This window comes from Excalfactoria chinensis, chromosome Z, assembly GCF_039878825.1.
Source record: "Excalfactoria chinensis isolate bCotChi1 chromosome Z, bCotChi1.hap2, whole genome shotgun sequence".
Taxonomy (NCBI): Eukaryota; Metazoa; Chordata; class Aves; order Galliformes; family Phasianidae; genus Excalfactoria; species Excalfactoria chinensis.
Genome location: NC_092857.1, coordinates 8,961,471 through 8,982,783, shown reverse-complemented (window position 1 = coordinate 8,982,783; position 21,313 = coordinate 8,961,471). Strand labels below are relative to the sequence as shown.

Below are 21,313 nucleotides of genomic sequence, written 5' to 3'. Positions count from 1 at the left end.
AAATTTAAAGGGCTTCAGGTGGTGAAATTTTTAAGGTGGCTGCTGAGACATCCCTGGTTAGGATATGGGAAGATACACTGGGGGTGAACTGACAGCAAGGTGGATGGAACCAATGCCTTGGTTACAGAAAAACGGATCCAAAGCCTGACATTCCAACACTGAGGGAGACTGTGCTTGAGAGATTCCTATGGGAAACCTTATGCCTCTTTGAGTTTTTGGAGCTCTGTCATTTGAAGTTTCCTCATCCCACAAGCAACTTAGTCACACAGGCTGCTGAGCATTGTAGCAGGGTGACTGCGTGCAGTGATGCACAGCCAGATAGAATACTCCAGAGGTTATTGCTCCTTGCAGATGAGAGTCCACAGCCACAGACTCCTCCATTTGTTCTGCCACAGGAGCATCCTGCTCCTCATCCCAGATGCTTTCAATTTTGTTTAAGCTGGTTTACATAAAAAAAGGCTCCATTGCACGAATTTAGAGTTGGTGTTTTTAACTTGCAGTGCCATAGATTTCCCTTCCTTTAGATGACTGTCTCCTGGATGTGTGGTCCTCTGGGAGGTTTCATTGGTGAGTCTCCCTTTTTGGAGGAGGTCTTTAGGAGGAGTAATTCATCATGCAGGACAGAGTACCCTGATCACCACCAATCACCGCTCATCTCCAAAGAAATGAATCATGTTTGGTTTGCTTTGCTATAGTAAATGTTCAGTATTTCGCAACTTTCTGTAAATTAGAGGCAAGATCCCCAACTACGCTCATTTCTTATTGAGACATAGTTGTTTTTTTTCCCTAGTGCCATTTCACACTGAGGCAGCAGAAGTGAGAGTAACGTCATAGTTTCCTGTGACTGTACACACTACAGAAGCTGCTGGTAGCTTTTGACAACACTTTCTTGCAGCAGGCACTATTTGCTCAACTTAAACACCCAAGGCACCACCCAGAGCGGACTGACAGATTTTCTTAGATGGGACGTAATGGGAAAATACCACATAATAGGTGGCTACTGAAAATTACCTTATATCAAGTGATAAAAAGATTCAAGATTCCTAATTCCAAGGACAACAGTTAGAGTGGCACGGATTTTTTTGTTGTTCACTTTAGTACAGGAGACGTCTGGAACTTGTATCCCAATTAATGTGTAAAGTTTTTAGAGGGTGACTCCATCCCTTAGTGGTTGTGTAACTACAGTGAATGGCACTGAGAATGAACAAAGAATTTGCTAGCAGCAGTAAAAGCTGAGAAAGGAGTTTGTGGCTTGGTGGTGAGTACGTGCGTGGAAAACTTGAGAACTGCTCCCAGTCAAGACCCTAAAGATGAAACTCTACTACTATACAGAAGGATCTTCAGTAGTTTTAAGAGCCTGATGGAACAGCAGAGGGGAGATGGCTAACATGTAAGGATTAAAAAAATAAGCTTTAGCTGTGACTCCAGAAATAAACGATGTTTCCCTCCATGTTGCTAGATGCAGTAATAGAAGCAGGGGACCTGATAGAAAGCAAATTTAATAAACAGATAGAAAGCAAAATCAAAATAAAGCTCAGTAAAAAGATGAGACTGAAATTCCTCAAAGGTTGGCTTTTGGACCTACCTTCTTGAAAAATATCAGTAGGGATTTTTACAAAGTGAAAGAATGAAGGTAGGAAATCCTGCCACTGCAGCTGAAAATCAGGTTATCACAGAAGGGTTGTGAAAGCTGAAGGAGCACAAAACCTCATACTTATGAGTGCTGATGAGCTGCTAATGAGAACTCCTGGAATACAAGAATTAACAAGCAGGCAAAGCACCTGATCAGGTGTTCACTATGAGTAGTTTCACAAGTAGCTGGAGAAGTATCATCCTTATGAAGTAAATGTATAACTTAGCATGTGTATGTTCGGGAAAGGTTGATTAAAACGTGAGGTGCAGAGGGTTAATGTGATCGGGAGTAGCAGAGACATCTATTTTCTGATAAGCTAAGCTGGCGTGGACTTCTGCTTAACCTTTCAAAACATGGTTTGTGGAGGGATTGAATTGCTGTCTATAAATAAATGAGAGAATAAACGCTACCGAAAGGGCAGCCCTACTTAGAAACAAATAAATATATTTTAATGGAAAAATCAAAGAAACGCACTGAGCCTATGTAATAAACTCAGAGAAGAACAGAGGAGGAGGCAGACTCCTGCTCTACACATACAGCTCAGTCAAGTCATGAGGGAAGTCACAGGGCTGCTTTTGCACAAGTAGGACTGGACTTGGTGAGCAGGCAAGCCATGCTAGCCCTGATTTGCACAAAACTATAGGTACAATCTTGTTCTTCTTGCTGTAATTAAAGAGATTGACTTACTCACTGCTTGAGAGAGATCATGCTGCAGCTCAGTGCTCTTTAAAGTGCTCGCCAGCTGTGAGTCTCCACATTTTTGTCCTGCTGGGACCATACATGCTGTTTGACAGCATGTTCCGGGATGCCTGCCTGCCTAAAACACTGACACAGGGGCCAAGTTGTATGTAGACCTTGCCCAAAGCTAGACTTAATAGTTCCCAAAAGTTTTGCTATTTTGAAGCTCAGATTTGGGAGTGAATCCTTAAAATTAAAACCAAACTTGGTTTCTCCTTACTCCAGTTTCTTTTTAGCTTTATCCAACAGTTAGCAATAGACATGTAAATATTTTAACTGTCTGTAGAGACACATAAGTACATATTTTTAAACAATCCCCACTGGAGTTGTTGGAATCCATAGTTCCAGAGCAGCTGCTGCACCACAGGTATAGTCCTGGTTCAGGAGCTGCCAGGGGGAAACAGTTCCTCTTCTTCCTACCACCCAGTGACAGAGGAGCAGACCGCTGCAGGGACTGGCCACATTAGGTCCAGAGCCCTATTACAAGGGCATGCTGGGGTTACTCTGAAGTTAGGAAGCATTATCCTAGAAAACTAGGGGATGTCAACAAACTAATTATCACTCTCACCTCAAAGTGTTCCTCACCATCCTACCCCTAAGCACTGCATGTTGGTTACTTGCTGGAGATAAGCCATGCACTGGCTGCAGTAGAGGGCTTGGGTGGTAATGTACGTCCTTGGAGCATTTCTTCAGGTAGCTTTGTTTTAACAGCATACACAATAAGAGGGTCACCAGGTCATTATCATTATGATGGTGGTTCTGCATGTTCCCATTTTTGGAGAGCTCATTTTCTCAAATGTCAGTAATGGAATAAATAACTGTGTATGGGATTCATGCAGACAGGTAGGTTTCATGCAGAAGTCATCCATCAAGCCCATAAGTCATGAAGGGGCATAACAGCACTGACAAAGTGCTGTTAGATTAAAAGTTAGCCTGCACAAGACCTCAGAAATTCACTTGTATGTCCTGTGAGAAAGGATTACTGCTCCAGTTTTAATAAGGAACAGAGTCACAGAGTTCTCCTAGGCACCCAAGTCTTTCCTTATCTGAGCTAATATTCTTAGGAACTGTATCTTTTTCCTTAGAATAAATCCTCTCAGAGGCATTTAGAGATCATCCCTCCCCAGAGGACTCTGGCTAAACCAAGACCGGACAGCATTTCCTAAAGCACGTCCACTTGAGCACACCCTGTCTTGTGCTACTGAGGATGAAAAAAGCTCCCTGGAGAGTTGGAGTTTTGTGCCTTGAACTGGACGCTTTCCAAGATGAGCAGAAACTTGGTGCTGTATGTTTCAAGAGGCCCCATTTCAACAAAGGGCACACATTGGTGTAAACCTTGCGAAGGAAAACACTGCTATGCTCTTCCAACTTGCATGCCAGGCTTGTGGGATGAGGCTGTGATCCACAACCTGCTGCACTCCCCGACAACACATCCAGTGTGGCTTGCCCACAAATTCACCTTTCGTCCTCCAGTGTCTGTGAATGCCAGTTATCTTCGTCTACAAAAAGCTGACAAGGCACAGGAGGTGGAAAGGAGACGTGTGCAATTACAGCTCCTGTGATAGTATACATGCAGCCTGGAAGAGTAATGAAGAGGGAGGCCAGTGAAACCTAAGGCAGGGCAGCAAGGCCGATGGCCTCACAGTGACTCCAGCTGCGCAGAACAGAAACAACGAATACAAGGCAACCCACCTGACAAGTGAACAGAAGGAGTGTGCCCAGGTGTAAGCTGAGAACTGCATGGGGCTTGGCTGGAAAAGGGATAGACTGATTCTGTCCTTCCTAGATAACCACAGTTCTTCTTCCATTTTGTTCATTAAAATGACCAGGACTCTTCTTCCTTTTTATCCTGTAGGACAGGAACATGAGAAGGAAAGGCTGAGTTGCATTTTATGGTTTGTCCTGTCACCCCCACTGCCCCCCCACCCCACATACACACACAGTCTTGTTTCCTTGAGCCTTGACAAATAAATGTCTTCTACCCGATGGTTCGACTCATCTGGTGTTGGTAGGAACAACGTGAATCGGGATAAAACCTGCAGGTTGGGAGTGCACTGATCCCACCTTCAGGTCATCCCTAGAGACCCCAGGTGCAAGGTAAGCCTGTATGACCTGGGATGCCAAGACCATAGACTTTGTCTCACATTGCTTTGCTCCGTCCTTGTGCAAAAGCCATTCCTGTGCCCAGCCAGCCCCTGCGCATGCTGCTTCTCTATCTTTTGTGATGGGAGAAACAAAACCACGGGTAATAACTGAAAGGAGGATTCACCAGAAGTTTATACAACAGCAGAATGTTTGGGGTTTGTTTTTGCTTTCCTTATTTTTTATTATTCTGTTCTTTGTTTCCTTCTTGATAATCCCTAACGTTTACTTCACTTTCTTGGCAAGCAGTCAGCCGTCATCTCCATGACTTGAGCTGAATATGGGTCTCACCCCACTACCAAGTGCTCTCAGCCCAGAGCTGAGGATGTTCCTCACTAGAGATGTTAGTCACTGGAGGTGTGCATCAATAGAGGCATCCATCACGGAGGTGTCCATCATGGAGGTGGGGTTCTTTAGCCCAGCGCTGTGGGAGGACATCCATCACCTTATTGTTGATGAGAAAGCTGAGGAAGTCTCCTGCTCCATCCCAGAGGGAATCCAATAGCTGCCGATGTCTCATCCCCTCACTGAGGGTCTCTCATCCCCTCACTGATGGAATCCCACCGCTGAACGCCCCTCTCTCCGTCCCGGTGCTGTTCTCTCCCCCCGTAGCTCCGCGCTCCCCTCAGCCCCCCCCCCGAGCGGCCCCTCACGCCCTCAGCAGAGGCGCCGGTGGGACGTACGGGGTCTCCCTCCCCCCCCGCGCAGGGGCCGGGCCGCGCTCCCCACTCAGGTGCCGGCGGTGCCGGGGGGCGGGGGCAGCCCCTTCCTCCGTCCCTTCAGGGTCACGGGTTCGAGTCCCGGTGCGGGAGGAGGCGGCGGTGCGGCTCACCTGTCCGGGCCGGGCGGCGGCAGACTTTGCCTCCAGCCTCTATAAAAGGTAACGGCGGCGTTGAGTCAGGGCTGCCTCCTCCCCCCTCCTGTTCCTATGTATGCGCGGCAGTCCCGACCAGCAGGCAGCCGCGGGCCGTCCCGCACGCCGCACTTGCTGGAGATGAACCGCACCGCGCTGCGGGTCTGCGTCCTGCTGCTGGCCGGGCTGGGCCGAGCCGCCGCCGGGCAGGAGTATGACCACAACGACGAGAACGCTCCGCACTCCCAGGAGAGAGGTGAGCGGGAGAGACCGGGCTGCACAGCGCTGAGTACGGGGTCCCGACAGGCGGGATCCCCCCCGACAATGGGGGCTTTGGGGTCTCCGAGGCACGGGGTAATGCCATGCACGAGGCAACGCCGTGCACGGGGCACCCCAGAGCCGGCACGGTGCACGATTTCTCGCTGGGATTTGGGGCTGCAGCGCCTCCCGTTACGGAGCCCCGCGTCCCCTCGCCCCGCGCAGCCCCGCACGCCGCTGCCTTTGTCCCCGCTCCCGCCAGCTCCTCACCCCCGCGGGGTCCGTGTCCCCGCCCCGCTCTCAGCCCCGCGTTCCGCTCCCACCGGGCAGCTCGCTCCGCACCGGGGCTCGGGGCTTTCGGCCGCCCCACGGCGGGCGGTGGGATGGGGGGAGCGTGGGAAGCGTGGGACAGGGTGCTGTTGCGTGCCTCCCCTCACCCCGCGCGGGGGGCTTTCAAATTCTGGGGTCATCTTGGGGGTGTAATGCTCAGTCCCTGCGGTCTCGGTCCCTTTTCTCACTCCGGCATTCAGCAGAATCTGGGGATAGTGCGGTTTGAGCACAGGATGTGAGCGCAGCGCAGGGATGTCCCCGTCCCAGCTTTGCTTTGACCGTGGGCTTGTCTTTCCAGGCTCAGAATGTATCTTCACTTTTCCTTGTGTCAAATGCAGGGTGCCGCGAGCTGCTGCTGTTATTGCGGTGATTCACATCTCTTACCAAGTCTTTGTTGGGCTGTGCGTGGGGTTTTGGGGATGCGCTGCTCCTTGCCACAGAGATGGAGAAACTCCGCCGCGGGGTGGGAGGGAGCTGGGTGACACCGGCTCTGTGCGGCTGTGAGCGTGGCGTGGGGCCGGGTGGGATGTGGATGGGAAGAGGATGTGGGCAAGGAGCAGTAGCCAGCCCTCGGTGAAGGTCCGGCTAGAGCCGTTGGGTTGGGGCTGGTGTCTCCCAGTGCATGCTGCAGCCTTCTGTGAGGCTTTCCGTGAGATTTCCCAGTGCGGGAGCCTGAGAAACCTCTGGTGTCTTTGTAGTAGTGCAGCCTATCTGTTCTCTCCCTCCTATTCAAACCCATCCTGCTTTGTGTCCCCTCTGCTCGTTGGACTCCCTGATGCTCTCTTCCTCCATCTGAGCTCCCTCCTCTGTCGTAACCCCCTCATTCAACTCATTCATCTGCTTCAAGCCCCAGTCTTTTCCTGGGATTTCCCCATTTTTACCCCATACTTTCCCTTTCCCCTGGCACTCTTCAGAGCTATTTGGGTTCACAGGCAGTAGGAACACACCAGGGGCCATTCCTGCCCTGTGCCTCCCCCCACAAATTCTCACTGCTCCATGGGATGCTGCCTGCCTCATGGGGCCCCTCTGTTCCCCAGCAGCACAAAGAACAATCCCTGCGGCGACCTGAGCTCCGGTGCGGATTAAAGGCTGATCCCCATGGCTCGCTGTTGGCCAAAGTTAATAAACACAAAAGGGCTTTAGTGCAGCCAGGATCAGTGCCCCATGGGCAGTGTGCACAGTGATGGCTGGGGCTGAGGCTGTATGGCTGTGGGTTTGGGTAGACAAAAAGGGGCTATACTTTTGGGATCGGGTTGAGGAATGCTGTCTTCCTGTCCATGGGGTGCAGGGGCTCTTTGTACAGCTTAGCAGGGAATGCTGGACATCTTCTGCACCCTGTATCAGCTCTGTGCCCGGGGAGCTGGCTGCGGGCAGCGTGAGCACAGTGGCACAGCCTCTGTACCTTGGTCGGGTTATTACTTGCAGAGGACAAGGTGCCTGAATGTGTGGTAGGCTGGGACTGATCTGTGCTGCTCACTGCTTTGAGACATGGTGTATCTGTGTGTCCTGATGCCTCCTGGAACACCCCACGTTGCTTTGTTCTGTGGTCTGACCCTCCATCTGAGGATGGAGAGCACAGACCCTCTGCTTTCTCTGATATTGGCTCTTGCTCTGTACAAATAGCTACGGGTGTGTAGTCTCTGCAGCTGTGGGGATGTTTCTGGGAGCAGACTGCAGCTTTCTGCTATTCCCCACTGCTAGGAGCAGCTGTGCTGCTCACAGGCCGCAAGACATGCAGAACAGAGCTCTGCTAATGGCAGCGCCCGCCCCGACTCAGCAGGGAGGTGTTGTTGGATGGTGTTGGACGTCAGGAAGAAAGTGATCTGGCGGCAGCACTGGGATCCCAAGATGGAAAGAAGGAGAGGGAGCAAATACGAGGGGAAAAAACACTGAAAGGGGGAAGTGTGGCTGCTCTTGGGCTTGAAACACCCCCTGCTCAGGGGAGGGGTGGGCTTGGAGCAAGTCGGGACCGGAGGGACTCCACGTGGCCAAGCACAGTGCCTTTGTGCTGTCTGCAGTGGCAGCTGGCTCCTGCTGCTGCCCCTGTGAGCCCCACAGTACTTTCCTGCTGAGACTCTCCTTGCTCACACCTCCAAGCATGTTCATTGAAGCCCTATTGCAGCACTTTTTTCCTTACATGCACATTTTTGGGAGCACATTACAGCCCCTGCCAGGGCTGAGTGTGCCCAGAGGCAGGGCAGGGCATGCAGGAAGCTGCAGCTGCAACACCATCACCTCTGTTGTGGTGCATGGCAGCAATTCAGCAGCAATCAGAGGGAGAAGACGTGCTGCAGCGGGGAGCTGGGATGGAGGCTGGGATTGCATTTGGGCTGGGCAGGGCAGAGGGTTAAATGTGCATGCCAAAGGACTGTGGGATTGTGAATGCCCCCGTGTGGAAGGGACCGGAGTATTGCAGGGCTGAGAGCTGGACCACAGTGCCAGGGGATGCCACCCTGCAGCACCAGGGCATGCACCAAGGGACCCAGTTGCACAGGGTAGGAGATGTGACTTCAGTACTTGGGGATGTGTGTAAGGAGGTCTATGATTTCTTCATAGGCTGGGCCCCAGAGGGAAGCAGAGAGCAGGGTGCTGGGGCAGCTGAGACATGTGTAGTGTGCCTGGGCACTGTGTGCCAGCCTTGGGTGCCATGTGTTACCTGTGCTAGACCACAAGCCCTGTGCTGCAGCTGAAGAACCCTACCTGAGAAAGCTGCTGGAATATCTCACAGGGGTCTCAGCCCTGGTGCGAGTGCCCCTCTTCATCCTTCTCATTGATGCCTTGCTGTTCCCTTCACATACACCTTTGAGAATGTCCCACACCTTGATGAGTGCCTCCCTCACATCACTCCTAAGTCTCTGGGACACAGCAGAGATTATACAACAGTTTGGATTGAAAGGAACCTTAAAGTCTACCCAGCCCCAACCCCCTGCCATGGGCCAGTTGCTCTCCACAAGCTCAGGCTTCCCAGGGCCCCATCCAACCTGGCCTGGAGTGCCCCTGGGGACGGGGCACCTACAGCTTCTCTGAACTTCTCTGAGATGTCATGCATGGTGCTGTAAGAGCCTTGAGGGCAGTCCCCATCCTTGTCCACAAGCATCACTCAGCTGTGGCCACCCACTGCCTGGGACTGGGAGGAGGGCAGGATCCTGCTGGGTTTGGGGCTGTGCACCGACTGCCTGGGCCTGGGAAAGTATGCCTTTTCCTTTCTCACCATGGGATGGAATCTGCTTCTATTAATAGCAAGTGGTTGTTAATGGCTGTTGTCAGTGGGGGCTTTGGGGACCAACATGGTGGCCCTCCTGCCTGCTGGCCAACCTGGCAGACACTCACTCTAATGAGGGATAGGTGTATGAAGCCGGATGGTGCTTACAGGAGCTGGTGGGACCACAGTGGGAGCATCTGGAAGAGCATGACTGTTGCTGATCCGTGATGGGAGCGATATCTGTGGCTTATTTTCCACTATAATGATAATAACCAGGCATCAAGCCCTGGAGTTTTCTCTCTGCATGGAGGCAGTGCCCTTTGGGAGCATCTCTGGTTCAGGTGCACGAGGAGGATGAGGAGGAAAAGGCTGGGAGAGCACTGAGGCAGAGGGTGCATGGCTGCTGCAGGACCAGGAGAGCTGCATGGCAGAGGTGTGTTTGCAGCCAACCTTTCCCTTCCATTCATACTCCTTTTTTTTTTTCTTTTTTTTTTTTCCTCCTTCTCAAGGTCCCAGTGACAGCCATTGGAGCTATGAAGGTAAATACCCTGCAGTTTCTCCTGCTTTCCCCACCACCCATCAGACCCTGGGCTCCAGCCAGTTCTGGTTAATGATTACCAGGCAGCTGTGCACACTCAGTGTCTCACCCTTCCCTCCCCTCACCCTTCTGGTTCAGCAATGGCGAAGCCTGGACACCCCCATTTGTGATGCAGCAGTGATATCCCCTGTGCCTCAGTGTGGGGGTCTCTGGGGCTGTGCCTCCCCAGGTGGGCGCAGGCCTGTCCTGTGCCATACTCACTGGCAGGCTGTGCTGAGACTTTGCCCAAGGATCAGCCTGTGTCCTTGCCCAGGCTCCTGGAGCAGGGTGCACAGGGGCCGGCCCTGGCTTGCAGTGGCCCGAGGCAGAAGCTGCAGATGGTGACACCATGCTCACAGGGGGCTGTGCCTGCCAGCAGCGAGTGTGATGAGCTGCAGAGCTCCCCTGCCTGCCAAGTCCACTTGTAAATGATATTCTTGCACTCTTCCCAAACACCCCTAAAATAGACTTTCCTGGCAGCTCACCACGCTCAGAGCCCTTTCGTGATGCAGCCACAAGCGGTCATGCAGCAGCATAGAATCATGGAATCATGACAGGTTGGAAAAGACCTCAAAGATCATCAAGTCCAACCACTAACCCACCACTACCATGCCCACAAAGCTGCTCATGAGCTGACTTGATAGAAACCAACCCTCTGTTCATGGTGCAGGGCCCAGCCCTTCCCCCACACCCACCAAACCCCTAGGGTCCTGTCCCTGCCCGCTCTCACCACTGCCCCTTCCCCATGCCAGACCTAGGACAGTGGACCAAGCACTTCCCAGCATGTGCAGGCACCATGCAGTCACCCATCAACATCAACACGGAGACGACCATCTTCAGCCCCCAGCTGCGGCCCATCCAGCTCTCCGGCTACAGCCTGCCTGCCAGCCAGATGCTCATACTGAAGAACAACGGGCACACAGGTGGGTGGGGAGCTCACTGTTCACGGCTGTTGGGTGTTGGCTCCAGGAATTTATTGTAATTCGTGTTTCCTTTAGAAATATGTCCCTAAATCAAGTTTGCAGCCATTGGTTCCTTTCCTACATCTCACTTCTTCCAAAGGAGAAATCATGGCCTAGTAAGAATTAGCCTCTAAGGTACCCACCTGTCTTGTAGGACATGCTTCTTGAAGTCGATGCTTTGAGATGCTGAGGATCTTATGACACTTTTTAAAGTTTTCTGCAGTTTTAGAAGGGCTTTTTTATCTCCATCTGGCACGGAGAGACTGATAGTAAAATAATGTGAACAGATTCTGTCCCAGCTTTCCAGAAACCTCATCACCTCCTCCCTGCAACAGTGGATCCTGGCTGTCACCAGTTCCTTCCAGGAGCTCCTCCAGCCCTGTGCGTGCTGCCCAGGCTGGGACCTGCTGGTAGTGATGGCAGCTGAAGAATTCTCTGAGGGTGCAGCAGGATGGCCCCGTGCCCTTGTCTCTGGGAGCTGATCCCTGCATGCAGCAAACCCAACAAGTCAGACTTGCTGCACAGGGCATGCCCAGCACTCTATTTTATAGACTCCTGCCTTAGCGTGCCTGCATAGCTCAACGGGCTGAGGTCAGTGGTTGCTATTTTAGACACCCTGGCATCTGGTATTGCTTGGTGTTCGCAGAAGCACTTGTAGTATTTTCACCCAGAGGGGCCAGGGCTGAGGTAGTTTTTCATGCGTTGACCTCTGTGATCACTCAGGAAAGCCAGAACAAGGTGAAAAGTTGCAAGTCGGCTAGGACAGCTCTACAGTTGCTCCTTCTTACACAATGTATACGTTGAAAATGACTCAGATGCGTACTAGGAAAGCGTCAATTTAGATATACAAAAGAAACATAGGAGGGTAGAAATGCGCAGGGAGGGAGCAGTGTCCCACTTCCTGTGTTTGAGTTCTGAATCTCTGTGCCCAGTGGCACAGGAGAGGACAGATGACTCATCACAAACCTGCACCCTCGTGATGTGGTTGAAACACTTTACCATTAGGGATGGGACAGCTTCTCCTGGAGCCCTGGGGTCCTGCAATGCTCATGATGTCGGTGCTTGACCCCATAGCTTGGCCCTTAGGTTATCCATGCTGCTGTTCTGCTCACCAGATATCTGGGGCTCAGCTTTGCCTCAAACCACACCTATAGGTAAAGGCAAAACCAAATATGTGTGCCCAGTGTCCAAACAGGCGCTGCTCTAACTCTGCAGATTTCCTGTGACACCAGCCCCATTGCTGGCCAGGCCTGCAGGCTGCTCTATTTGATGCAGCAGTGGTGCAGCTCTGTGCTCCCACAGGTGTACATGGTTCTGCCAGTCCCTTTATCCTCCATCCACAGCCTCTTTGTGTTATTCCCACATAGTGAATGCATTTATTCACTGGCTGTCCTGCAGGCTGAACCCTGCTTCATAGCACGGCTCTACCCATTGCCCTACCCTCAACCTCATTTAAGATCCAAAGCCACTTTGTTTGTTGTCAGCAACCTCCCCCAGCCCAAGGTGACTCCTTCCCTTCAGCTGTTCTGTAGGTTGCTTTACTAACCATGCTCTCCTTCCCTCTGCAGTGGTCCTGAAGCTGCCTGAGTCCTTGGCCATTGTGGGTGGCTATGCGCAGCAGTACCGTGCCGTGCAGCTGCACCTGCACTGGGGCTCTCCTTCGAAAGCTGGCTCCGAGCACACTGTTGACCACAAGCGCTTTGCTGGAGAGGTGAGGAGAGTTCTGTCCTGATGCTGGGCTGATGGCACAGGGCTGCAAGCTGCACACAGCCAACTCGGTCCAATTTCATCCCTTCTGGTACAGTTGCTGTCCTCCAGCGCGCGTTGTCTGCCTGCTGCTGCAGCACTTGGTGCTCACTGCTATGGCACCTTTATCCAACTTGCCTCTAGTAGGGATGCTCAGCACAACTGCATGCCTCCCCCAGAACACGCTCTGTCCAAGGAAGTGAGCACCACCCAGGGGTGCCCATCCCACATTGGGGCTGTGTTTCCTTTCAGCTCCACGTGGTCCACTACAACACCAAGTATGAGAGCTTCGAGGCAGCCATGACCCGGCCGGATGGGCTGGCAGTGCTGGGGGTCTTCCTGGAGGTGAGCAGCCCTTGAGCAAGGAGGGGAAGGGAGAACAACGTGATCTGAGGGGTGGGGGAGGGGACAGCAGGACACAGGGCCCTTTGCCAGCACCCATTCTTCCCATCACTTCTGTGTTGCAGGTTGGGCCAAGGGAGAACCCATACTACCAGCAGATACTCGAGCACCTGCACAACATCCAAGGGGAAGGTATAGCCCTGCTGGCTCTGCAGAAGAAGGCTGTAGCAGCTGTTGTCACTGTGCACAGAGAAAGCTTGCACAGCGGCAGTTCACCAATGCCCCACTTCTCCTCCTAGATGATGAAGTTTTCGTGCCTGGGTTCAACATCGCCGGCTTGCTGCCTGACAGCCTGCACCTCTACTTCCACTACAATGGGTCCCTGACCACCCCACCCTGCCATGAGTCCGTCAAGTGGACTGTCTTCAACCAGACTGTGATGCTCTCCAAGGAACAGGTCTGTTGGCCATGTGTGTGCTGGGGCTTGGCTCCTCAGGGCATCCTGCATCCGACCCAGCTCACACTGCTCTCCTCCCAGATGACCACACTGGTGAGCAGCCTACAGACAGATGACAACCACCCCCTCATGAACAACTTTCGGCCGGAACAGAGCCTGCACAGGAGATGGGTGCTGGCAAGTTTTGAGCCCGGCTCCTCTCGGGAGAGGCAGGTGCCTGCAGGTAAGGAGTGTGTGAGCATCCTTGGGGGGGAGGAGTGAGGCCTCGGAGCTCTGCTTCTCTTGGTGAAGTGTTTGTGCGTGGGTTGGCCCTGCTCCTGTCCTCAGTTTGTCCTCAGAGCACTTCCTAGCACTGGTGGTTTCCAGCTATGACTCGAAATTCCTGTTCGCCCTCAGGTGTGACTATCACTGCATCACTAAATTCGTGCCCTTTCTCAGTTCTCTGAACTCACTCAGGGTTTTACTTTTTTGCTGCCCAACATCCTGTTCCCTCTCCCCTTGGTTGATGTTTCTGATGCCCTGTGTCACACTGAGTAACAGCATCAGTGCCTGGGGCTGTTCTTGGGCTTCCCCTGGCCATGGGCTCCCCCGTCACCACGGAGCTCAGGCAGCACCACGGGAATGCTTCATTGAAGTCCAGGAGATAAAAATCTACCGCATTTTCTTTGTCTACAATCTGACTTATCAAAGAAGGGTATCGGGTTAGGCTGGCATGCTCTATCTTTGGTAAACCTGTTGGCTGCTTTATCGTGTTCACCATTTACCTCCGAGCCTTTTACCACTTTCTGCAGAAGCTGCTCCCTGGCACTGTAGAGGTGGGGGTTGGAGGTGCAAACACTGCTTTTTCTCTCCTATTTGCTATTTGTATCAAAGCCGTGAGCTCACACAAAGCCCTTGTCCTCAAGCAGAGGTGGGAGTGCTGCTGTTGTGCTGCTGTTGTGCTGGTGGCTTCCCTGAACCATGGGACACTGCCACTGATAGTGCCACCCGGCACCACACAGATTGGCACAGAGGCGATAATGCAGCTGTGTGCAAGCAGCACCACTGTGCTGGGTAAATATTTGCCTGGCACAGCCCTGGCCCAGCATTTAGGGCACGGACATGCACTGGCCATCCCTATGCAGGGAGCAATGTGAACAGCCTGGCTTTGGGACCAAACTCTTGTCAGTTCTGGCAGAACCCATAGTGGTGTTCCCCTCCCCTCTGGGCACCCCCTGACTGTGATGTGTCTCTTTCAGGTGGTGGCAGCTCAGCAACAGCAGGTACGGGAGATGTTGGGGATGGGAAAGGGACTGGGGGTGCCTTGTGGAAATGGGGGTACTAGCAGCCTTGTGCTGAGCTGGGGCATAGGAAGCCAGGGGAGATACTGTAGACCCACCCTGGTGTCCCTGCAGCACATTCTCACACTGGTTCTTGTTTCGCAGCAGGACACACCAGCTCATTTCATGCAGGTAAGCATACTGGCTGCTGGCTTTGTTTCGGCTGCCACCAGCCTGGCCCCATTCCCCCCACAACCAACCTTGGATCATTCCTGGGCTCACAGGGGATGTGCTGGCTGTGCTTTTCGGGGTGCTCTTTGCCATCACAATGCTGGCTTTCCTGCTCTACGTCTACAAGAACCGCAGCCAGAATGCACGGTAAGTGATAGGGACACCGGTGGTGGGCAGCAGTCCTCTCCTGCACACAGCTGCAGGGGATAGCAGCAACCACTGTAGGGCAGCTGTTAGCAGGGCCCCCTCCTGCTCTAACCCCTCCTCTTCCCTCCTGGTCCAGGCTGGACTCACCTACCAAATCCAAGGTCATCTACACAGCAGCCACAGCCGAGAACACTGCCTGAGCCGCTCCCACTAAGCTGGGGGAGGACCTCCCGCAGCTGTATGGACTGTTCACCTGGGACAGAGCCTAGTCTAAGGGGATATTTTTGTTACAAAAAGGATAAAAGCATTAAAAAAAACAAGAAACACGATGATAAAAGCTTTCTGCTCTGCCAGCCAACTCTTGCAAAGGAAGCATCAGCCTCCATACATGCATAAGGCAGAGCTCCAGAGCAAGCAGTGCAGGGCTCCTTGCACAGTCCCACCCTGCCCTCCATCGCTCTGGGACTTCTTCCTCCTCTTATTTGTGCAAAGTGTTGGAAAAACATTGCAGTGCCGTGGAGAAATGCAGAGGTGATGGTGGCAGACCCACCGCCCTGCTCCCCTCTGCAGCTGGAGCCAAGAGCAACGGGCTGGGCACAGAGCAGGAGGGAGCCTGTGAGCAGCCTCCACCCTGGTGCATCAGCCAGAGCTCCATACATACAGGAGCAGGAGGAAGGATGCTTGCACAGCCAGCACACAACTTCTGCTCACCTCTGATGCTTGTTTTATTGGTACAAAAGCCCACTGTGGACAAAACCACCTCTCAGCCCTGAGCCCACTGGCAGCCCTCCCTGTCCTGTAGCAGGTTAACAGGGAGGTACCTGCCTTAAAATCCCCTTTTGACTCAGGGAGAGGGCGGTGATCCCCTGAACAGCCCCAAGCCCCCCTCCCCAGGCGGTGCCAGCACCAGCTACAGTCACCGCTCACCCCAAGCCCTTGGCTGCATGTCCACCAGCAATGGTGGATGCCATCTGCCCCTGCTCCTCATAATCCCCTCACCTTGCCATGCCAGCCCCCATCCACCCACCCTGGGACGCTCACTACAGTCCAGTGCTGGGGCTGTATCTCCCAGTGCAGTGAGTCGAGATGGAGAAAGTAGCACCACAGCATTCAGTTCTGGCCCCAACAGCACCTCACAAAAACACTTCCCAGGAGAGGAGGAGACATTGAGTCCCCTGTAGGCACAGGGGAATGCAGGGTATCTTCTGTACTGGGGGGAGAAGTAAGGGGGCTTCTTGGGCTCGAGTCTCCAGCAGTCCAAGGAAGTACCCTTTCCAGGTGATAGCTCAGGGCCAACAGAGCTGAGTCCCTCAGACTGAGCTGTCCCCAGAGGGGCAGATGAGCAAGCCGGTCACAGCGCCGCTGCTGCAGCCGGATGGCAGCGTCTGTCCCCGCTGGGGCTGGCCAGGGTCCCCCATTCCAGGAGAAAATGTATTGCAGAAAAGGCAAGGGCCAACCTTGCCGCTGACAGGGGAGGGTGGGGGCAGCTGGGGATGGAAACATCTGCAGGGCCTCAGGATGCTGGCTGGGGGCTGGCTCCACTCTGTGCACCTGCAGGAAGCAAGCAAGGGGTCAGCTTTCACCAAATGAACTTCCTCAGTGAGGCAACAACCCAACAATTGCCCCAAACCTGGAATCTCCTCCCTGTAGCAAAGGCCATCACCTTGCTTCAGCCTCCAAGACACCCTGCCCCACCTCAGGACGCAGTAACAAAAGAAAACACCATGTGGGTGACTTACAGAGCAGGAAGCGGCGCAGGTTCTGGACAGAGCCCCCCGACAGCATATAAGCCCAGACAGCAGCAATGGCCATCAGCACGTAGGAGGGCACCAGGCTGCCTATGTACAGTGGGTTGAAAAATGTCTGCAGAGAGAGGAGAAAGGGGAAGGGTGAGCAGGATCCCTCATGGTGTAACTGTCACACGTGTTCCTCTCTCGGTTCACCCCAGTGCTCCAGGGAGGCACTGGAACAGGATGGGGACATGACAGCATCATTACTCACAGCCCCAGGGGTAGGAAACCAGCTCCAGGGTTTGGTTAGGTATGCACACAGCCCATGGGGAACTCCTCAGAGGGAGTTTTGGTCCCCAGAAACCAGCAGCTTTGCTAGTGCAGGTAGCTGCACCTCCACAGGCACAGGGACCAGAATAAGGCTCAGCTACCCCTGGTGGCTGCACTGAGCTCTGCTCCCAGCTACTCACCGACCCTGAAACCGCCAGGTGCATGACAACGACAGCCAGGATCTCCCACCAGTGTCGGTTCTCACAGCCGTGGAAAAAGAGGATGCCCCAGAAGGTGTGCAGGAAGATCAGCACCATGGTCATGAAGGCTGCAGGGAGAGCAGTGGGGAGGTAATGGGGATTCAGTAGTGCTGCAAGGTCAGGGCTGGACAGGGTCATAGGGGACCAAGACATCACAGATGGGGGCTGCAAGTGGCTAAGATACGTCTGTAGGTCTGACATCCCTGTGATGAAGACTCAGGGCATAATCCTGTCCCTCACCTGAGGTCAGGAAATAGAGCTGCGAGTCCCCATGGATGCCCACGGTGCCAGGTCCCAGAGCGTCCGCCAGGAGGTTGATCATGGAGAAAGCGCCACTCATGAGCCCAAAGCCCACGCCAGCCACTGCCAGGATACAGAGAGGCTGTGACACCTGAAGGTCACAATCTCCCCCCAACCGAAGCACATCCCAGACCCCAGGAGACCCAACCTCTTCTTCCCCGTGCTGCACTCACCATATGCCATTTGCTGGATGGAAATGGGGGAGCAGCCGTCCTCACTGAGGGCCACCAGCCCCTCGATAGCCTTCCTGCAGGGAACAGTGTGATGGGGCACCAAATGGCACCCTGGATAGATGGGGCAGGGGAGTGGGGACTGTGCTGCACCAACCCACACCTCTCATAACCATGCAAAAAGGATGCAGTTGTGCTGCTGGCAGGCACCGGGCCTTGTGCTAAATGACCCTGAGGTTGATAAATGAATCAACAGGCACTCTGCACATCACTGAGAACCATTTAGGACTCTGCTGACAGCTCCTGGAGTGCTGACCGAGGGCAGCGCGTGGCTGCCAAGCTGGTCACCACTTCAACAAGCACTGCGGGACCTCCCTGAATCTTCTTCCAGTGAGCAAGACAAACACACACCAATGCTCAGACATAGGCTGGTGGGATGCTGCAGGCAGCAGCACCCCTGGTTGTGAACACAGTGCAGGCATCAGAGAGCCAAGACCTCAGCCGCTGTATTTTTTTATAAGATGGTGAAAAAATGCAAGGAAGTGCAGAGAAAAATGCTGAAAGTGAGAAAAAAAAAATCAATTCTGGGCGAGAAACTCAGAAAACTAAACATCCTGAGTCTTACTGTGCAGCCAGGAGGGCAGCAGTGCTGGCACTGCCGTGGTTCTGCAGGGTGAAGCACAGATCTCTGCTACCCTCTGCCTGCCTGCCGCAGTGCTGCCGCGGGGAGCAGCATGAGCCCTCCTCCTCCTCCTCCTCCTCCTCCCTGCTGCTGCGGACACCGCGGGGCTGGGCCCAGACTTTGCCCTGTGCAGGCAGCAGTGTGCCACCTGCAGCAGCCTGGGCTGGGGGAAGGCAATCCTGCACTCAGAACACTGCTCCAGGTTGTGTGGACTGCGGTGCTGCAGAGCCCTAGAATCTCCTTCAGGCTCTTTCCACTGACGCAAAGCTATTCCTGGGAAAGGTATGAGGCTTGCAACAAGGGCTGGTCCCTCACCCTTCTGCCTCCTCTATGCAGCAAAGCGGGAATCTTCTTGTCTATGGCATCCCGCAGGCATTTGTCTGAGCTGCAGGAGTACCACCCACCCCAGTCACAAAAAGGGCGGGCAGAGAGGATGCTACAGGAGCCTTAAATCACAGCCAGCCCACACAAAGATCAGGAAGACACTACTGCTCACTCAGCCTCCAGCCCTGCAGACCTGGGGCTTCTCTTCTCCGCCACGCAGACATCCTCCACCTTAACCCATCTCTGCACAGTGATTTTGGCCATGAGAGCTTTGGCCTCATAAAACCCACTGACTGAGACCCTGAGCAGCAGGGTGATGCGGCACAGGGACACAGAGTGGTTTCTCCCAGCACCAGGCTCACCGACACTACATGCCCACAGCCCAGAGCCAGGCAGGAGCTGCCCTTACCTGAGGAGCTTGTAGTAGAGGAAGCGGAACGCCTCCTGCAGCAGCACAGAGAACATCACCCCGAAGATCAGGAGCCCCTTCTGCAGTGGCTCATCACGCGGGTCACTAGCCTTCACAGCAATGAACCAGATGAGGGAGGAGAGCAGCAGTGAGACCAGCCAGAAGAATGCCCTGGGGAGGTGGGAGACAGCAGCAGCTGAGCTGTGTGGGCACCAGCACCGAGTTACAGCAGGGCTCAGTCCCTGCTGCATGAGGGCCAGCACCAGTCCTGCAGTGCCACTGGCTGCAGCGCTCCTACAGACCCCAAACCATCGCTGCTAACAGGTCCCTGTCTTGCCAGTGCTACACTGGTACCAGTGCAGTGGTTGTGCAGACCAGTATGAGCAGTGGTACTGGTGGTGCTGTCATGCTCACAAGGTACCAGCACCCAGAATGGTGCTCAAGCACTATAACCAGTACTAATACAGTGCTGGTCCCCTGCATGCACTGCTACCAGTGCCACACTGGTGCCTGAGGTCCCCCAACGGTACCAGTCCCACACAGGAGCCCCAGCACCAGAACCGGTACCACACCAGTGCCCCAAGTCCCCCATTGGCAGAGGTCCTATAGAGCCGCTCCGATGTCACTGCGCTGGTACCCGCCCCACAGCAGAGCCGCGATGTCCCCCCGCTCCCACTCCCGTCCCAGCGCCACGTCGCTCCCGTGCCGCTCCCGGTACCACAGCACCGCACTGCTGCCCCGACGTCCGCCACGCGGCCCAGCCCCACACTGACCCCGCGATGAGGATGATGATGCGGAGGGGGTCGCGGGCGATGGTGAAGAGGAAGAGGCTGAAGGCGGGCCCGAAGGCGATGAAGGTACACCCAAAAAACACGGCGAGCGTCATGGCGGCGGGGAGCGTGGGGCGGGGCGGGGCTGCGGAGGGGCCGGACGGGGCCGGACGGGGCCCGGCGGCGGCGGCGGCGGCGGTCGCTCCCGGCCCGCGCCCTTCCGGGGCCGCCTGACGTCACACGCCGCTGCGCGCCGCCGCCCGGGCCGGAAGAGGCGCGCTGGGCGGGGCCGGGAAGGACGGAGGGGGCGGGGCCTGAAGGAGGGGCGTGGTCATTGGATGGGGTGGGTAAGGGGGCGTGGTCTGGGTGTGGTCTGCCCGTGGGGGCGGGGCCTAGATGGGGGCGGGGCCTGAGGAAGGGCGGGGCTTCGGTATGGGCGGGGCTTGTGGGGGCGGGGCCTGTCGGGGGGGGCGGGGCCTCCCAGAAAGGGAGGGTGTCGTCATGGCGGTGCGGGGTTGTAGCCGTGCGTGGCCGCCAGCGTGGGCCGGCTGAGTCCGGAGCGCTGCGGCCGGGCCATAGCGAAACCACGGAGCTCCACGGGCTGGGCGGAGAGCAGGAAGGGCAGCCCTGCTCTCCGTATGGGGTATGGGGCTCAACACGAACCAACAGTGAGTTCTCGTGGCCCAGAAGAGCAGCAGCAACCCGGGGTGCGGCAGCAGGCGGGGCAGCAGGGAGAGGGAGGTGCCTGTCCCCCCCTGCTCTGCTCTGCTCTCCTGCTGTGAGGCCCCATCTGCAGGATTGCATCCAGCTCTGGGGCCTCACAGCACCGGAGGGATGCAGAGCTGTGGGAGCAGGCCCAGAGCAGGGCCTAGGGATAGCTGCAGAATGGTGTGATATTGGAAGGGATCTTAAAGGTCAGCTGGCGCAACTGCCCTGCAATGAGCAGAGACACCCACAGCTCCATCAGGTGCTCAGAGCCCCCATCCTGACCCCTGCAGTGATGGGGTTGCAGGGTGGTGTGGCAGGGATGTGGCTCCCAGCTGACACTTGGCTGGCACCAGCCTCCTGTTGTTCCCATTTCCTGCAGAATAAAAGGGGAGCAGAGGGTGAGCAAAAAGCAGAACTGGTGGTCGAGGGCAGAGCATTACTCTGGGAGCAGCCTCCAGGGCCTTGCAGAAACTGAGAATTTGGAGGTGAAGGAGAAGGATCTGGCATAGGGATGTAAATGGTTAAATGGACCGGCCCAATCCAGGAGGCTGGAATGGGGAAAATCACTGGGTGTGAAAGGGCTCTTTGTCCCAGCAGGAAGGGACGCCCAGAGACTTGAGTGCTGGGGACGCACCCTGATAGGAAGTCTGGGCAGGCTTGTTTGCAGGACAGGGTGCTGCTCACAGGGAAAGGCTGTGGTCTGGACTTTTCTTTTACAGAAAGACAAATCCATTTCAGGAAGGTGCTTTTACCAAATGCCAGTTCGGCACAGTGAGGAGGCAAGGCAGACCCAAAGAGAAACACCAGCCCTTA

The 21,313-nt window shown here is 54.8% G+C and overlaps 2 protein-coding genes across 4 annotated transcripts; one reads left to right on the top strand and one right to left on the bottom strand.

Annotated features, from left to right (window-relative positions):
- The first annotated feature begins 5,309 nt into the window (after positions 1-5,309).
- On the top strand, positions 5,310-15,199 carry CA9 (carbonic anhydrase 9). 3 transcript variants are annotated; one of them, XM_072360494.1, is made up of 12 exons: positions 5,310-5,622; positions 9,666-9,695; positions 10,486-10,656; positions 12,264-12,406; positions 12,694-12,786; positions 12,909-12,975; positions 13,083-13,240; positions 13,322-13,463; positions 14,479-14,502; positions 14,665-14,691; positions 14,784-14,877; positions 15,014-15,199. In XM_072360494.1, the coding sequence occupies exons 1-12, from the start codon at positions 5,442-5,444 to the stop codon at positions 15,075-15,077; spliced, it is 1,194 nt and encodes a 397-aa protein (XP_072216595.1). In that variant the 5' UTR covers positions 5,310-5,441; the 3' UTR covers positions 15,078-15,199. The 3 variants fall into 3 exon arrangements, with proteins under 3 accessions (XP_072216595.1, XP_072216596.1, XP_072216597.1); XM_072360495.1 differs by having other exon boundaries at positions 5,326-5,622; positions 14,668-14,691; XM_072360496.1 differs by lacking the exon at positions 14,479-14,502 and having other exon boundaries at positions 5,326-5,622.
- A 381-nt stretch (positions 15,200-15,580) lies between these two features.
- On the bottom strand, positions 15,581-20,019 carry LOC140264627 (gamma-secretase subunit Aph-1b-like). Its single transcript, XM_072360497.1, has 7 exons — positions 19,796-20,019; positions 19,023-19,193; positions 17,611-17,684; positions 17,378-17,500; positions 17,078-17,205; positions 16,617-16,740; positions 15,581-16,428 (listed from the first exon to the last, which is right to left on the bottom strand). Exons 1-7 carry the CDS (start codon positions 19,906-19,908, stop codon positions 16,391-16,393), a joined length of 771 nt encoding a protein of 256 aa, XP_072216598.1. The 5' UTR covers positions 19,909-20,019; the 3' UTR covers positions 15,581-16,390.
- Positions 20,020-21,313: the final 1,294 nt, after the last annotated feature.

Excerpts from the sequence above, each read along its gene's own strand:
- CA9 (XM_072360494.1), top strand. The coding sequence starts at position 5,442 with ATGTATGCGCGGCAGTCCCGACCAGCAGGCAGCCGCGGGCCGTCCCGC. Across the intron at positions 12,407-12,693 it reads ACAAGCGCTTTGCTGGAGAG|CTCCACGTGGTCCACTACAA; the intron begins GTGAGGAGAGTT and ends GTTTCCTTTCAG. Across the intron at positions 12,787-12,908 it reads TGCTGGGGGTCTTCCTGGAG|GTTGGGCCAAGGGAGAACCC; the intron begins GTGAGCAGCCCT and ends TCTGTGTTGCAG.
- LOC140264627 (XM_072360497.1), bottom strand. The coding sequence starts at position 19,908 with ATGACGCTCGCCGTGTTTTTTGGGTGTACCTTCATCGCCTTCGGGCCC. Across the intron at positions 17,501-17,610 it reads CATCCAGCAAATGGCATATG|TGGCTGGCGTGGGCTTTGGG; the intron begins GTGAGTGCAGCA and ends GTATCCTGGCAG. Across the intron at positions 17,206-17,377 it reads GCTCTATTTCCTGACCTCAG|CCTTCATGACCATGGTGCTG; the intron begins GTGAGGGACAGG and ends CTCTCCCTGCAG.